The sequence below is a fragment of the Thermobia domestica genome, chromosome 12 (assembly GCF_964235325.1).
Source record: "Thermobia domestica chromosome 12, izTheDome1.hap1.1, whole genome shotgun sequence".
Lineage (NCBI taxonomy): Eukaryota > Metazoa > Arthropoda > Insecta > Zygentoma > Lepismatidae > Thermobia > Thermobia domestica.
The window spans coordinates 121849659-121868239 of NC_137465.1; the positions used below are offsets into that span (position 1 = coordinate 121849659).

General features: G+C 36.0%; 1 protein-coding gene across 1 annotated transcript in view; it reads right to left on the reverse strand.

Annotated features, from left to right (window-relative positions):
- LOC145666613 (katanin p60 ATPase-containing subunit A-like 2) overlaps nt 1–18581 on the reverse strand; it is a gene marked incomplete in the record, with an annotated part of 83939 nt that overhangs the window by 4649 nt on the left and 60709 nt on the right. The window contains 2 exon segments of the mRNA XM_081734045.1: nt 13204–13306; nt 15222–15390. Of these exon segments, the coding sequence (XP_081590171.1) occupies nt 13204–13306; nt 15222–15390 (272 nt within the window).

An 18581-nucleotide genomic window follows, 5' to 3' on the forward strand; every position in this document is an offset into this window, starting at 1 on the left:
ACCTTTGAGGGCAGCCAAATGATTGTCATAGGCTGTCCTATCAAATGTCTCAAATGTTATTTGAATCGTTTCTTAGTTTATGAGTACCATAACTACTTTCCAAAACCTGAATATTTTATTCAGTTTTCACACGAGTTTCATAAATAAGGGGGAAGAGTTGTCGGGTGCGTTTAGAAGGGCCTTAAGTAAATAGCAGAACTCTATGCTTAAGTATCGATCCTTTTAAGGTAAAACACTGGAAGGAAAATAATTCAACACGAAGACATTAGCGCTGATTTTGCATTCATCTATTTTATCCACACCATGAGAAATCATCCAGATTTACTACACACCAAAGCTGTTCAACGTTCCTGCTACAAGTAGTCGCAAAGATGAGTTTTAGGAGCTCAGTTTCGTTTCGTTTACGGAGCTCAGAAAAAAAAAAAAAGAAAAACAAACTATCTTCACATGTAACCAATAATACATTTGTAGATGCATATGTAATTACAGTACTTCTGAAAAAAAAATCTTATCACTCGTTAATTTTGCCCTACACAAACACCGCTATGAATGACAGGATCCGTATGTGTGTAAGTTTCTCCATGATTCAATACGAAATTGCGTTCCCGGGATGCAAGTGACGTAGTTTCTTCGTTCACTAAGCAACATTTGTGGTTCTATCTCTGGTTTGACACTAGGTGGCGTATCTAATGCACAGGGCTCGTAACTGAATTCCACAACTAGTTGGAGCATTGATAGTTGATGGCGTCGAGTAAATGCTATTTTGGTGCTTCGGTGTGAGTGTTAGCGTAGTGTATAAGGGCCTCAGTGTATAGAATTGGGTAACTGATAACTCGCACGTGAATGATAGTAGAAACAATAATCATTTAAATAGTTTTACCGCTTATCATTCTGGTACTCCCAGAACCGTGAACGACAGTGCAACTGATAGAATGGCGGACTACTCTTTTACTGAGCTTGCTGATATGCATCTCATATATGGCGAGGCGAGAAGTAACAGCCGGGAGGCAAGGCGTCTGTATAAAGAACAGTTCCCGAATAGGAGATTACCGTCGCACATCTTCTTTTAAACCATCGATCGCCGACTTCGGGACACAGGATCACTATAAAAACCCCGACAAGAAGTAGGACGAAATCGAAGTGTGCGAACTGTAGCATTTGAGGAAAACGTGCTGGAAGCATTTACGGCTCATCCTAAAACCAGCACGCGCTCCGTAGGTGAGGCGATAAACACAAGTCATACGACTGTGTGGCAGGTTGTGCACGAGGAATGAATGCACCCTTTTAAGTTTCAAAAGGTTCATGATTTATCTCTTGCAGACTTTCAACCGTGTGTGGACTTCTGCCAGTGGTTTCTGCAGCGCACTATTGCTGAGCCAGACTTCCCAACAGTTATTTTATGGACGGACGAGTGTATATTCACCAGAGCAGGCGTACTAAACGGCCACAACAGTCATGTATGGGCTGAAGATAATCCTCACGCAATCCTTGTGCAGCAGCAGCAGCACAAGTTTGCTGTGAATGTCTGGTGTGGCATCATACATGACTACCTGATTGGACCGTACATCTTACCTAATCGTCTGACTGGTTGCAATTATCTTACCTTTTTGCGTGAGGTCTTACCTCTACTTCTCGAGGATGTACCCTTGGCATTGAAACAGCGGCTCTGGTTCCAACATGGCGCACCTGCTCATTTTGGCCAACGTGTACGGATATTCCTGCAGGAAACTTTCGGTAATCGATGGCTTGGTAGAGGTGGTCCAGTATTATGGCCACCTCGCTCGCCAGATCTCACACCCATGGACTTCTTTCTCTGGGGTGAAATGAAACGGATTGTCTATGAAACACCTGTGCAAACAGCCGAAGAACTCGTGGCTCGTATTTCGATTGCTGCGGCGCGAATTTCCGATACACCGGAAGTGTTTGGCCGTACCAGCAGTTTGTTATTAACCAATGTCACTTGTGCAATGCTGCTCATGGAGGACAGTTTCAACACACACGCTGAGTGTCTCGATGAATCTTTCTACGCATGCGCACAGAACATTGAGAGGCACATGACATATTCTACATATGCATCTGTAATATTTAGGGAGATCATTGTAGTTTGATGTAGGTTAATTTGAGACAACAGGTAGCTAGTACAATGCTGGTAGTGACGGTGCTAATACTAATACTAATACAATAATATATTATTTGTATTCGTATTCCTCACCATTCCTCCTCCTCCTCCTCCTTCTTCTTCTTCTTCTTATTATTATTATTAAATGCTTATCGAATTGCCCTTTCACTCTCCCTGCGCAGAATCACACGTTGAATCCAGTTCAAATTTTTGCTGCGCCTCGGCATCTTGCCATACTGTGTGAATCTCTTTACTCAGTTTTTTTTCATTACTTTTGTTTGTATTGCAATTGTAGTAATCAGCTGCAGCTTGTGTTCTACGAGTACTATCACCGGAACAGGTTTCGGTTCCTCTATTGTGAACGCTGCATCACCTTCCTATTAGCGCTTTTTAATTACACAACTGTCGACCCTATGTAGAGCGCTGTATGTCCCTACCCACTGTCGAACTGCCCTTTCTGCTTTCTCGAACACATGCTTTGAATAAACCTGTCGAAATTGCGCTTCTTTCCTGTACGGTTATGTAACCACGCACTTCTCCGCCATCTTGAATACGCATACACACTTCAGCTATTCGTTTCTGTATGCATGAACACTTCACATACATCCTCTCACCTCATGTTGCCCTCATAACGTTCGCGGCATGCTTCGCATCCTTTGGGGAATCCCTTGCGCTCGGCTTGTACACATCTAATCTTAATATCTTTGGATAGTCCATGTTGAGAGTCTGTGTGGGCCGCCTAACACCACCCTTCTATCTCTTGTCGTTTTGCCAGAATTAGCCTTCAAAGTTCATCTTCCTACCCTTTTGGACGTCCGTAACTCGGTTAGGAGGCCGAGATGGACATTGTGTTACATAGACATTTTTAGTTGTTTTCATCTGTAGAATCACCTCCTAAGCGTTGTAAACAACCATTCTTTACACCCTGTATATATTACTTATTCTCAATTTAAAATTATTTCAGACCAAACGTGTAAAAATAATATGTTTTGTAACTGGATTGCAACTTTCGAGGCAGAGGCAGAAAGACAGAAAGAAAGGGAAGGGGTATAAAACTGTTCTGGAGGTTGGAAGATATGCCCCCATAGAGACAGCTCTACTAGCACCCATCTCCAAAAATACGTAACAAAGACTGAATCTCTTTATTTAGCAATTCGCAGTGCAATGAAATAAAAGAAAAAGGGACGTCTAGAATTTGCGATTGAAATTATCGTAAAATAATTATTTGTTTCCATAAGCTGTGAAAGTAATGAAGTTCCCCTATGTGCAATTCTTGTTGACATCATCACATCTTTACTGTAGAAGCAAATTCGTAAACTGGACCTCAATCATATTCATATTTTGCTCTTTTATATCTTGTTCTTCGTCAAAATCCTTGGATTTTGGAACTATGGAAGTAAACAAGTTCCTTCTTGCTGACGGTTCGTTATTACGTGTTACGTTGAAGGAAATTGCTTCGATCATGTTTCAGACGTTATGCAAGTTTGAAATATTTTGCATGTTGATACTGAACACAAAGTCGGTGGGGTAGTTGGTAGAGCATTCATTTCTGGCGCCAAAGTTCCTGTGTTCATAGCATGGGTATACGACATGGGTTTTGTGGTAAATAAACACTGAGTGGGTGGGTTTCCTTGGGGTTCTTACATCATTAACTTGGTAATTACTATCTCGTTTGTGGGACGCTGACTAATGATTTAATGTGAAGTATAAATGTTCAGGAACGAGCTTTCGTCTGTCATAACGGTAATGCGCCTTCGGGAATTGTGAAACTACGAATTTGCAATGATTAACTGTTTTCACCCGTGTAATTATTTTACTTTTCTCGGAATAAGCTATTCTCTACTCACTTACTGGCGTGGAAATTTAGTTTACTTTCGCGATAGTGTTTGTTGCTGAAAAAAAAAATGTAAATACCTAAATGCGCGGACCTAATAATCGTGACATGTAATGTCGCAAGGTCTAGAAGTGCAACAATAATAAGTATGGACAGATATGAATATCACGTAAATTACAATCAAATTGAAGTTGTACTTGTTTCCCTTAAGACATGACAGGGAGAATAGTTATGTGGGTAGAGAGAAAGTATCGCCCTCCCTCCCCTCCTGAGCTCGTTTGATGGTTCGTTATAATTAAGAAACCTGTTGCTAGAATGAGACATGGCTAACCGAACTGGAATAGGAGCTATGTATAGCGTTTTCTTAAGTGAAAACTTCCGTAATGTTGAAATGGAAAGTTGTCTGAATGAAGTAATGTGTTAATAGTCAAGAAGTAAGCGATAGAAGCCTTACTAAAATTCTTCATTTTTGAGGGTGACTGTGTGCTTAATTAATAATTTTGAATAAGTATTGATTACTTCCGACATAATTAAGAAATAATGTAAAAACACGAGTGAAAAAAATTTACACAAGTTAAAATCAGGGTAATTAAATTTACCGTTGTTAAGAATACTCATGGTAGAAATTAAATGATCTATTTTTCTTTTCTAAAAGTCATTTTAAATAGTTTCTTAATAGTGTAATTTAATACTTAATAACAAAGTTAAATATTGTGAAGATATGTGTATTTGAACACACAATGAAGCATTTTATTTCGGACTTCGGGACATTTTACTTTAAAATTCAATGTAGTAAAAAGCATCATCGTTCATTTAAAGTTGAATCACTTTTCATTCTTTTTTCTAAGTTCATTTACTTTTCTTACAAGGAAGTTTTCTTGCTGTTTGTTAATTCCTTCAACACATGTAATTTCTTAATCAATAAAAACGACAAATTGTTTCTCTGTCAGCATTCCTATCATCACCTCACCTTTGGTTAATCTATGAGCACGCACTTTTCATCGAGACTGAAGGAATAGTCAATGGCCCAGGATATTAACCCGGAAGGGACATCGAACAAAATGACTGAGAGACTTTTGGGAAGAGGTAGTCCGGATCGAATGAGAGATGAATCAACATGTAGGAGCACGAGTTACAATTCCGAGTTACGAGAAGTTTACCTTGCTCTAACCCAGAGAGCACTTTGTCTTAGCTAACGTTATAAGCTATCAGACAATTCGTTAAAGAGAGATTTCGATTTTGATTAAATTTACTGTTTTCGCAACGCTAGTTTTCCTGCCCGGGTTTCGCAGACCCTTAACACACAACTACCTGGACGCCCAGTAGACCAGAGAGAAGGATGGACGGACACCAATCCACTGGAAGAATCGTAGAGGAGGAAACGCCGAGATTTACAAGTAAGTGCGAGCAGATTAACCAATCCTAAAAGTTACTCCCTTCTCGCCCTTCTCAACCTCTTCGACATCACAATCTCTTTCTTTTGTACATGCTCAATTTTATTTGTATGCAACCCAGGTCAGATCATGTATTTTACGCTCTACCAAATTTAATATTTACAAAACCCTGGGTGCAACTTGTCAGTTCTGACATCCCCAATTACACCATTAATTAGCGCATTATCTGAGCTTCCAGACTGACAAGGGGCGACTGCACAATATAATTTGTGATAAATCACGCGAATTTGCAGCTTAAAATCAAATTATAACGTGTATAATATAAATGTGTAGTGTTAAATAACTACTTTTCAACCCAACCTCCTAATACGTATTATTTCAATAATCTTTATTATTCATATTTGTCACCTTTATTTCGGGATGAAAGGAGTAAATGTTAATGCTATGAGAAGTTTAATAATTAATCACATATTATCCTAGTTATTACTATTTTTTTTATTTATTATTCATAATTAAGAGACTAGTACGCTGAGGGTGGTCCTTACAACAATCTCACTGGATACAACAAAACAGAACAAATGTTTGGGAAATTACTGGACCAACCAGTTTCAAATGAACATGCACATTTAGCATTATAACATTGGAAACTACAAAGTTCTTTAATAATTTATGACCTTGTAAATATAAATACCAAAGTTACAAGCTGAAAGCTTTTTATATTAAATAATATAGTCCTGGCGTATAAGCCTGAGGTTCTGAGGAACATTGAATGAAAACTGTACTACTACTGATTGTCATTTACTACAATAAAATAAAAAACAATAAACAGACCGACTTACATTTTTGGATCCATACTGCAATATCCAATACAAAGAGGTTATACAAAATATTCGCAAAATGCGACTGACAGACTCGAGTATGAATACGACCAAGAGAATACGAATGACGAATCAATAATGACCACCGGTAAAAAAATACCAATTATTTTATACACCTCTTGCTTATTATTTTCATTCCCTTGTCCTTTCTTCCCGGACTTTGATAGACTAAAAGGATTGTTTGTTTATGACGTCTTTCCAGGAAGTCTGCCTTTTACCATTGCAACAAAAATATATTTATCAAATGTGTATTTTCATCACACAAATGTTTTGGTACTTTCATTTTTGCTGGTGCCCTTCACCAAACATGTTTTCACGTTTAAACAGAAGAGTTTATCCTGTTATTTCCGTATCGTTGTAAATAGGCTGATCAAATATTTTTGTAAATAAATTGTAATGTTGGTTTCTCTAAAAAAAAAATTGATCAAGTCTCTTATTCACATAATATAAAAAGGGTAATAAATTCATTAGATTCTAAATATTTCATTTTTTGGTTGTTAAAGGCGTCGTTAATAAGTAAATGTTAAAACGGAATAACGTTATAGCTGAATTTATAGATGAAAATTGCTCGTTAAAAGGGAGTTATTTTTCTGCTTCCGTATTCAGATGGAAGAAACAGGTGTCTTTTCCCAAATTATACAACCAGATTTAATTGCATTTTTGTTAAATGTTAATATGTGTTTTCTTGTTATAAATGAAGTAACTTGTTTTTCACTTGTTTTCAATTTGAATTAATGTAAATTGCTTGACTACGAAAGTGAAAGGGCGTGAAGATAAATTAAGGCGCTTTTCTTTTTCTTTTTTTTTTTTTTTTAAAAAAAAAGGAAGGCAGCATTTCTTTGATAAATCCAAAGAATTAAATTAATAAAGTAACAGGTCTTTCTCTCGTTATCGGAATTGATTATATGTTATTCAAATAAATGTATTAAATAATGAATATTATAGTAAAGAAGGATGCATGAAGTATGTTTTGAAGTATTAGAAGTACAGTCATTGGCACAAGCGTTTATACACAACTGATAAAGAGTGCGACCAACGAAGCATTATCCTGGAGACTCACATTCATTTTCCCATGAATTTGACAGAACTTGAGTGCAAGAGATAGCTTCCGATGCGTATAACACGCCTGTGAAGGATCCAGAGTGGTCAGATGCACCGTTCCTGCGATATCGCGTTCCAAGGATATGGGACGCCACGAGATGGCGCCAGCATCGAGGCGCAGCTGCGAGATCACCTCCTCACGTCCCGAGGGTATTTGTATAAAGTGTGAGCTAACACGTTATAGTGGTCACAGACATAACTCCGTATCGTATTAAAGTCATTGATCAAGCTCGTTGTTCTCTCAACTGTTCGGTGCTTATAGTTGCTGGCGCCATCTCGTGGCATCCCACACCTTTGGAACGCGATATGTCAGGAACGGTCCAACTGACCACTTTGGTTCCTTTACAGTCGTGTTCCACGCTTTGGAAGCTATCGATTGCAATCACGTTCGGGCAAATTCATGGAGAGATGAAATTGGGGCTAAACTTGGCCGCACTCTTTAAGTTGGATCGTTCATTATCGACATTTTGAAGTAAATAACGAGAACTAAAATTAGTCCAAAATTTCTAAAGGAAATAAATTGACAAAGAATTGTTTTCAAATTAGATTGGAATAATCTAACTCCATTATTAAAAAAAAAAAAAAAAAAAATGAAATTAAGGTTGTTAATATTTCAAGATATCTGCATTCATGCGAGCTGAGCTAATCATTATTATTTTTGTTTCTATTTATTCAAGATTGTTCTAATAAAGTTGACCAAAATTTTTCTCTGTGTGTTTGATATTTGTTTTGAATATTATTTAAATCAAAACTGTGCAGTGCACATTGCTTGTGTGTGTGAATGAATGTGCTTTGAAGAGTGTGAATTTTCTTTTTTAGCTTATTATTTTATAGCTATAGAAAGTAATAATCTTAAGACGATTAAATTAGTAAGATTCTGACTTTGTCCGTTCAAGTCGCGACGTAATATCGTACTGGCTAGTTTTTCTTTCTAGGGAACAGATTGCATTTGCGATCGTGGCCATACATAATGTTCACCTTCAAAGATACTGTATGCGACATAGTTAATACAAAATAATGAAGACATTATAACAAGAAATTCTAAATTAATAAATAACAACCTGAGAAAGAGTGGATATGCTTTATTATCGAGTATTAAGTGCATGATCGTGTTTCATTGTTTGCGTACTAGTTTTAGTTCAGAATTTTCATTTCTATCTTTGTAGAAAATTTACAAAGCTTAAGCGCCACCCTAAACACAAAAGCTGTATTCAAAAAGAAAAAAAAAGTAACAAATGCAAGTTGACTTGATACAGTGGATCAAGGCGGGGTACGTGGCAAATGGAAAATATTCTGTACAATCGTTAACAACAGAATTTTATTTATGACAGGATATTGTATAAAAAGGCAGTCTAGAAGCGGAAGGGAGCGGAGAGTTCATAGTAGCAACTTTCTGCTGGTTTAGCGTGATTTTTCAAGTTGAAGTGGCAGGATCGAAAGTGAAGAAGTGTTGTAGTTGTGGTGTTCAGTGTATCCAATGTTCCTGTGCAGAAACAAGCATGTCAATTTCCAAGCACTCCAAGACCTCGTTCAATCCTTCCTGATTGTTAGATAATTCTTTACCATGGATTCGAGAAATACCAGGTGACAAATTTTCTGTTCGCTGCAACATTTGTCGGAGCGTCTTTTTGCTGAGTAACATGGACGGCAGGGGGTAACAAGTCACATGAAAGATAAAAAACATATGTAGATGGGAGCATCTATCTCAATACGGAACGTAAAACGTTTCTGATGATGTTGCATGTTCGCCTGTGGATTTTACGATGCAAGTGGGTACGAGTTCGGGGAAACAAAGTAGTTCACAAGGATTCTTAGTCAAAGATAGCACTACAAAAGGAGAATTATTATGGTGTATTCAAAGTGTAATGACGTACATCAATGCGCACTGCTCCTAAAGATGTCAAAGTATTCAAACTTATGTTTCCAGACAGCAAGATAGCCAGGAAACTGCATCAACGTGACAAAGTCGCATACATTAAAGTTTGTGGGTTATCACCATATTTTAGAAGTGAACTGATTTATTTGTTGGAGACATAAATGTGCGATTCTGGAGCACCAAGAAGTATGCATGCGTTATTTGACATCGACGTTTTTAGGAAAATCTACAGCTTCTTACCTTTTAATCGCTTTCACTCTTGCATTAAAAAATATCTTTCAAGTTTCAATGGATAATCCCAATGTAAACTTTACATTTATGCATATTTTCAAGTCAGATATCAAGACGTCGCCACATAACCCTGTAATACTTGGAAATAGGAAGCTGTGAGTTACTTTGCGTGGAGCACTTAAGACTGAAATTGAAGTAACGAAATGAAGAATCATTAAATTTCTGAGAGTTCTGCTAGCCGTGCCGAGTACATTCCTAAAGAGGCTTGAAAATTTCTCAGTGAAATTTTGTTCTGTTGGCTTAAAACAGTATAGGTGTCACGAAGGATAAGAAAATGTCTAGCTCTTCGAACTATAAGATCGTGTCAAGTATGTGGGGTAAAATGCTTACTCCTAAACTTAACTAAATAACACTATGGCCTATAGAACCCAGAGGTTCCATGTTACATTCACAAGAGCTCTTCATTGACTTCTGTCTTCAGCCAACTGGATCCAGTTTCTACTTTGTATTCTTATTTCTGCAAGTTCCATCTTAATATTGTCATCCCTTCTGCGCCTAAGTCTTTCCTAATGGTCGTTTCCAGTTGGGTTTTCAGTTTGAAACTTACTCATTCCTAAACGTATATTTTTTTAAATCACTTGCTTCGGAAATAGAGCCTTTACTGAATTGAAGACTGATACTTCTTTTAGTCCTTTCTTTACAACATTTTATCAGAGTCGATAAAAAAAAAAAAAAGTGAAAGCCAGAAGTTCCTAGTTCTTCCGAGTACGTATATACGAATTTCGTGTGACAAACGAAGAAAATCTTCCTGTGAAAAACGCTGACATTGGTTTTGCTACACATACTGCCTTTAAGAAATGTCAACCAATAACGAATTTGGACATTTTGGACTTTCGCCGAAATTGCAGAAAGTGTCTACAGAAATTTGTTTTGAAAACTTCTCGAGAAGTTTCCTTTAAATTATAAACTGACTAGAGCTCTTTTGTGTTTGGATCTTAATGTGTCTGCAGGATCTGATATTAGAGTGAATCATGGTCTCTTATAGCCAGGGTTGTGAAAAACTCAGCCCAGTGTGTTTTATTTGGAAATATTAGGTTTTATTCAATTTTGTACTAATATTTAAAGCAATATTTCTACTTAAAATACCATTTAAGCATTTATGTTCTATTGTACACATGAAACTATGGAATCTTTTGTGAGGCCGCGGTGGTTCACCTTTGGCGCGGGTTCCTCGTTCGATCCCAGCTCCCGCTAAGTGCGTTCTGTGGTGGACAAACACTGTGTGCATAGGTTTTCTTGGGGTTCTCCCATATTTCATCATCAGTCTCCCTTAGCCCCGGTTCATAATCATGAGACATTGAACTAAACTTAAAGCAAGAAAAAGAACAAGAAAAAAGAAAGAAAACAATGTCGCACTAGGAATCCGTGAACCTCCATCCGTGTTTCATCGGACACATTGACCCTCACTTATTTTTGATTTCTAGAAAAAGGAAGTACACAATGAGCTACAGTAACAAAGAGGTGGATAATTTTATGTAATACAAAATAAGAATTACGCTCAAGATTCAAATCCCTAAGCCAGCTGTCCATACTGAAGGTTCTTTTAGTGACCCTCAACATATGCCACGCAAATACTGGCATAGTACGTCAAGTTCAAGAGCCACTGATAAAAGCATGGCTTTGTTGATGGGTGTTGGAGAGTACGGTGGCTCACTGGTAGGGCACTACCTCTGGTGTGTGGGGTCCCTGGTTCGATCCCCCGCTAACTAAGTTTGTGGTGAATAACATCGTGTCCGTGGCTTTTCTCGGGGTGCTCCCATTTCCTTCCACATCTCGTTTCACCAATTCTTCCATCATCATTCACTTGGCCTAATTTTCGTTCCCTTAGGCTAACGGGCATAATCGTAGGACGTTAAACTGAAAGATTTCATTTCATTTTATTTGAATGGATGTTTTTCTAAAAGAATCTTTTTAATCTTTTTTTTTTTTTTTTTTTAACGAACTGAAATGAAGGAAAGGATTTTTTTCTCATTTTCAGTTGCCAATTTGCTTTCTTACTACAGCTTTTACAATGACATACAATAATTATATTGTGCTTCAGATACGTAAGAAGAATTAGGGAAGTTTACGATGTGATTGCCATTAGTGTTGAGAAGATAAAGGAATATCCTTAGTAATTTCCTTTTTCACGTGAAACGTTCTCGATTTGTAATTTACTGACACTAAAGAAAGACTTTTTATAATTTGTTTATATTAATACGCAAGCATATACTACAAAAACAAAAGGAATATAGTCGCATTACCTTTTATTCCATATTAGCAGAAATACCCGTTCTTTGCATAGGTAGAATGAGGTTCATGGAAAAAATTTGACTCTCCTCTCCCTTGGGATACGCATATCAATGAAAATGTAGTCATACTCTATTTTTGGCATGAATTTTGATTTTTTCTTCTCCCTAAGAATACTTGGAAGCATGGTGGCTCAGTGGTAGAGCGCTTACATCTGGTGGGTGGGGGCTTTGGTTCAACCCCCGGCTAAGTAATTTTATTGTGGACAACATCGTCTCTGTGGGTTTTCTCGCGGTACTGCCGTTTCCTCCCACATTATCTTTCCACAAATTCTTCCATGATCATTCACTTGCTTTAATCGTCTCCTTTAGCCTAAAAGGCATAACCGTGGGACGTCAAACTAAAACATTTTGTTTCATTTCCCTTAGGATACCCCCTTTAAGGAAAGTTATATGATAACATCCCAGCTTGAGGTAGATACTAACTATGTTCAAAAATTCATTTCAAACTGTTCAATCATTTCCCCGTGATGCGATCATAAACAACAGGCAACATCGGTTTCAGTGTGAAGAAAGGAATTATGGAAAATTATCCCTTCCCCTTCAAACGAAAATTCCGCAGCCCTTGCCAGACCGGAAATTTCCCGAATAGTTTAAAGGATTGCCAAACAGTTTATTAGATGTTACTATAAAGTAGACAAATGTTAACATAGGACGACTGCATTCGGTTAATCTATACAGTCCTGGGAACGCCAGTCTTTCGTGGGAAAACAGCATATTTGCACAATCCAAAGTCAAGATTTCCAAACAACTTTAATGTAAAATGGAATAACATTATTGTAGGTTCATATCGGCGTATAAGAAAGAGAATAGTTCTTAAATAAAACATATTTGGCAATTCTGAATGAATTGGTCGGTTATCTGTCTTTCTCATATGCTTCACACTATCAAAAGTGTTACTGTTTTCTTATTGGTCCTGCTAGCGACAGCAGATCGGAAAAAGCCTGTATTGGTTCTGATGAGAAATTGTGCAGCTCGTAAAAAGAAAATTCACTCTTTTTAATATTCTTGTATTTTTAGTCTTTCGTGGCAAAGAAAAATTATATTAAAGAATAAATGTTCACTAAAGTGTCTTGTACATTTTTGGTAAAAAATAATTTAGAGCCAAAAATTGGTCATAAGTTCGTTGAAATTCCCCGACTCAGCAGAATTTCTTGGTCTTCTCAAATTCTTGACTTTTCCAGGTTTGTCATCACCCTGGGGCCATTGTATTCTAAATTAACTTCATAAATATATAAGAACGACATGTAAGATAAATCCAAACTTGCGAAAATCAGATATCAAAGGATAACCGAAAGAAAATTCTGTATGCTCCTCTCTGATGCTACGCTGATTACATTAATTTTATTCTGTTTATCGCATAGTACTAGTTTTAGAAAATGTAACATAACAAAAATGTATAAGCAGCAGTTATATACGTACCATCGTGACTAGATTCCAAGACAGAAAATACTTCTCTCATTGCATCCATTGCAGCTTCTTTGCATACTAACTTAATATCAGAACCAGAATAGCCTTCAGTAGCCTAAAAGAGAATATACAATATAATTTAAACAGAATTTCAATGAATATGTCTTATTAATTATTATACTTGGCAACGTTTTGGGCGAAATTGGGAGGTAGAATGTGTTATGATGAAAGATTAGTGCAAATATAAAGTAGATGCTAGAAGGACTTACAGAACAAGCTTTTGACATTTATGAATTACTAGATCTCATGAGTAAAATTATAATGAATATAATTTTAAAATAAACGAATAAAATCATCTCTTTTGGAAGGGTTATATTATCTTTGACTAGGATTGTACCAAAGGCGTCTACCCTTCGTTTCTGTAAAATCGTGAATGATTATGTATCAAAAAGTGCCAACAGAACTTACAAAATAATGTGGTTGTTCAATTTTTCAAATATGAACATAAGTAGTGGTGTACATTAAAACTCTGGACAGATTTTTGAACAAATTTTATACTAGAAAAATTATACCGAAAGAGTCAATCTTTATATTTGCAAAATATATATATTTCGGTGTTACAAATTGACTCTTTGTTGTGATATCGCACAGTGGCTCTGTTCCTTTGTGTTTTATGAGGCAAAAATAAGATACTTTGGATTTGTTGATCATACTTAAATGGAAATTCCATCATTGTTGTTGCGCAACGCTACCAACTTTGGGTACAGATTTCAGCTTTCCTATTAAAACTAGGGTTTTAGAATGGTAGGGTCTGAGTACTCCTGCTTGGATGTGATATACAACGAATGAACGTTGTCCTATAACGCCATACCTTTGAACCTGATCAATAAACTCATCGTCTGTGCCACAGGTTTCTGGACAAGGGATGGTTTCTTTAAACACTATTTAACCCTGATAATTCAGTATTTTTTCCTCTCTAGCGGCTTTCAAGATTGACCACAAATTTTCAATTCGAAAGACATTATAATACTGATAACAGTATCGCTCTTCATAAAAACGATATTTTCTCCCCGTAAATAATCGGCCTTGGCTATATTCCCCGATGTGAAAGCATCGGACGACGAACCACCGTGCTTTAGATTCCACTTTTTTTTCCCTCCTATATAGTCTCGATGTTGATAAGAGACAAATACAAATAAATCAAATCAAATCTCAAAAATGGCACAATTTTCTGTTGAGACATGTGATGTACAGATGAAAGAAATAACAAAACATAGTAGTAATGTAACAACTATTGTGCCATTCACACTATAAGCGAGCGAAGAACTTTCATTTCTTCAACTTCAAAGAAACAAGCCATGTTTAATAATAATAATAAAACATGAATAATTTTTAAAAAGATGTTATTATTATTTTAAGGAAAGAGTTAATTATTCACTCCCATACTCCTGACTGATTTCAACCGCAAGTGAAAAGGGTAATTCTTAAATCTCAAATAATATACACTCTATGTTGAATTAATATAAAACCAAGAACTGTAACGAAATGTATCACTGAATATACTTTTTAAAATGGGGTTAAATGGGGCTATTGCTTCTTATCCAACCTATGTATTCGCACAAACTTCCAATTTTAGTGTAAATTTACTTCCCTTGCATCATCTTATTCTTTATCAATTTCAACTCTAAGCAACAGACTCATTTCAGAAGCCTCAAAGAAAGCTCACAACCACGTCTCATTAAGGTTGGGTAAATATGAAAGTTTTGCCCAACAGAAGACACAAAAAATCATACAATTTTCAACATCTTGATTTCAATCTTCGGTCTTGGTAATCTTAATTTCGGTCACGAGTGCCAAATCTGACTGTCCTCTCCAATCCTCAATTTCATCTCAAGTTTTAAATTTAAGCTTGACTTCAGCATGTCCAAAAAGAAGAGTTTTGAAAGATATCACATTAGTTAATCTTTTTAAAACAGCCCATTCATAAATTATATTTTTGTTTTTTATTCGATTATTCTAGTTTGTCTTACCTTTGCCAATACTTTATAATCCAAATCACAATTAAGAGTTGGTCCGTTCCAGTCTTTCTTCGTAGTAGGTGGAAGAAAATGTTTGAAAAGTGCTTCCCTACTCTCCTCATTTGGAAGATTAACTAAAATCCTTTTCTCCAGTCTTCGAAGCATGGCATTGTCCAGTTCCCTGAAATGAAACAATGAAAAATTTATAAGCTCCAGTCAAAAATTCTTTGTTATTCTTGCAAGCAAAATAACTTACAGGGTCTTAAAAATAATATTTTTGACTACTTCTTAGAGAAACAACTACACGAAGGAATAATGAATATAGTTTTCTTTCATGGATTGTAATTTAGAATGTTGCCACGATTGTCTGGAAGATTGTACATATAGAACAAAACGTAAAAACGAAATACATCTAAACCAAACCATTTAATATATCTCCCCATCTGGATCTCCGGGAGGAGAAGGAAGGAATATAGAACGTACATACCATATTACATGAAAGAAAATTAGGAAAATATTGAAGAAGTCATGAAAGAAAATAATCTAGACTTGATAGGAGTTGCGAAGTTAGATCAGAAAGTAAAAGGGAATCCAGAAGCAAGGATATAGAATGGTTTGTTCAAGAGTTATAATGGTAAGTCTTCAAGAAAATGAGAAGGATCTAGTACAAACATACACACTAAGCTCTGCCCTCCCAGCTGGTCTAGTGGTTAGCGTATGCGCCCTTGGTTCATGTGGTTCCCGGTTTGATTCCCGTTAGAGAAGCAGTAAAAAAATTGAGCGTATTATGTCGATTCGGAATCCATCTTAAACTACACGTCCACGCTTTGTAGCCTCGGTGCTGGAAAGGGAGCTAAGTTTCAATAACAATAGCATTGACCACTGCACAGACAACTGAAGACTCAAGGAAATATTATGAGAAAATAGAAATCATTTACAAAAAGAAGTCAATATGAAATTGTAACAGAAGATTCTAATAAGTTATGGGTAAAGCTAGAAAGGTAGTATTGCAGTGTAGAAATCCTATCCTTCCCCATAACAGCATTAAAATCTCTCAATACGGTTACACATTCAACCCTCTTCTTCTTGTAAATGAGTTATACTTTATCACACTGTTTTCTCATAAATATGGTTTGGGCGAAATAAATAAAAGAGGAGGAGGTCTGCAAGATCAATTTTTGCATACACAATCACTTGTAACTGAGAACACTTGGTTCAATTAACTGAAGAGAAGAAACACACGAAAATCTTCATTAGATGGCCGAGGATATGAAACAGATTGTTATGATTGAAGGAAAATATTGGAATAGCTTAAAAAACGCGAAGACCTTGCCCATGGCTGACATTTTCTCTAACCAAACGTTCTGTTTATCGAAGTGGATATCAAAACTGAAAAATTCAGCCAGAAAAAAGTAAGAAACAAGAAGCTAAATACTGCAAAAGTGAAAAATGAAGAAGTGTAACAAAGTAGGAAGCTTGATATGAAAATTAGAAGAAAAGTATTCAAATGCGGAAAGGACAGATGTAGCTACTAACGGGTGGTGATAACATTCTACTTTGCACGTATCAAGTTGCAGAAGAAGTAGTACAATATCGTGAACAGAAAACGGCTAAGAAAAAACGAGTTACAGAACTATAATGTTACAGACAACGAGGAAAGGGATAGTTTGGAAACAGAGCAATTCAAAGCAAAGGAAAAACATGTACAGCAACTTAAACAACAAATTACGAAAGGAAACAGAAGAGCAAACGAATAATTTTACAAGATAATGTGAAAACATAGAACAAGTGGAGTTAGAAGACATGGGAAATTGTATAAAGATATGGGAAATGTATAAAAAGGTGAATTAAATAAAAATCCGGAGGAAACAAGGGGTCAAATCAATGGTAGTAGAGATTAAGCATAAGAATAGTCTAGGTATCGGGGCTTAAAAATTGACTTCTAAGAGCAAATCACCCGTTTCTATTATTCACTATATCTCCGTAACTATTGGAGCTAGAGCATCCATTTTTTAATTTTGTTTGTCTAATTGTCTTCCACAATTTAATTTTAGTGCATTTTTGGGATAAATATAATGGTTTTCTTGCTATTTTTATTTTTATTCAGTATTGGTTGCGTGTGACGTCCGTGTTTTAGCCACAGATTCTTTACAAGATTGAATTTGTAAAAATGTTTCTTCTAGAAGTTTTTCATCATTTTATGCTCTTTCAAAAAATGTATACTTATATTAGTGTAGGACTAATAGTGTCTTATAGAGTTACCTTCCCACAAACGGTAGATATTAGCAGCTGATGATGATCAATATACATATAATCTTGTCTGCCTGCAAGTATATAATCCTAATAATTAAATCTATCTATAATCGAATTAAAAATATCCATTTGAGGGACTTTTTCGAAAATAACCCTTGTCAAAACAAAATTTCTCTGAAGAATGAAAAGAGAAACACACTATGAGAAACTCTTCTTTATACGTGTCTCTGATACCTTCTAAAACATGCAGCTTTCTATTCATTTTTTTGAAAAAATCTTGTTTCGGCAAGGGATATTTTTGCTATAAGTCCTTCAATTTGCTATAAGTGGTACTGAACGGAATAGAGCAAAAAACACATTTCAAAATTGCTTTCAAGAGAGAATTATGAACAATTTGCCATCCATATATATATTTTATATATATTTTACCATCTTGCCCTTTTAATACTTACTGTAATGGCAAGAAAAAAAAAGCATAAAATAAGATATGCCTAACATATTTTATAAATGATTAGTTTTTCAACTGTTAAATCTTATTTACAGAAGAAGCACTTGCCTATTATTAAGATTGTGTACAGTTGCTGCAACACAATTAATCTATAATAAGAAACGTAATAGAAGTAAACCATGTGCTTAAGAAGTTTCTACATAAGAGAACAAATTATTTGATTTCTAGAATTAGTTCTCAATATCTCGAAAAACATAAAGAAATTTGTCATGTCTTTAATGCATCATTCAGTCTTCTTCATCACTCTGTTCATTAACTGATATTGAATTTTTATACTCGCTCGGACAACTACATATTGGAGTGCACAAGAAACTGCGATTCTTACATTTGCATTTCAAACTTACACACTCAAGTTGCTCAAGTTTCATGGTAATCTCTAAATAAGTCTTGGGAATATCTTCGAGTGTTTTCATAACTGACTTCAGAATTTGGTTCTCCAAATACCATCCGGAGTCTTCTGGCCTTGGTAGATCGATCTCACACTTATCAGCGTTTCATAAATTGCTGTCGTATGTTGTTTACATGTTGTTTCAGAGCATCACTAGTTGGAGACAATCTTTCCAGGCTGCATTTTTCTAAAAGAAGGAGCCTAACTTCATCACAGGTCTTCG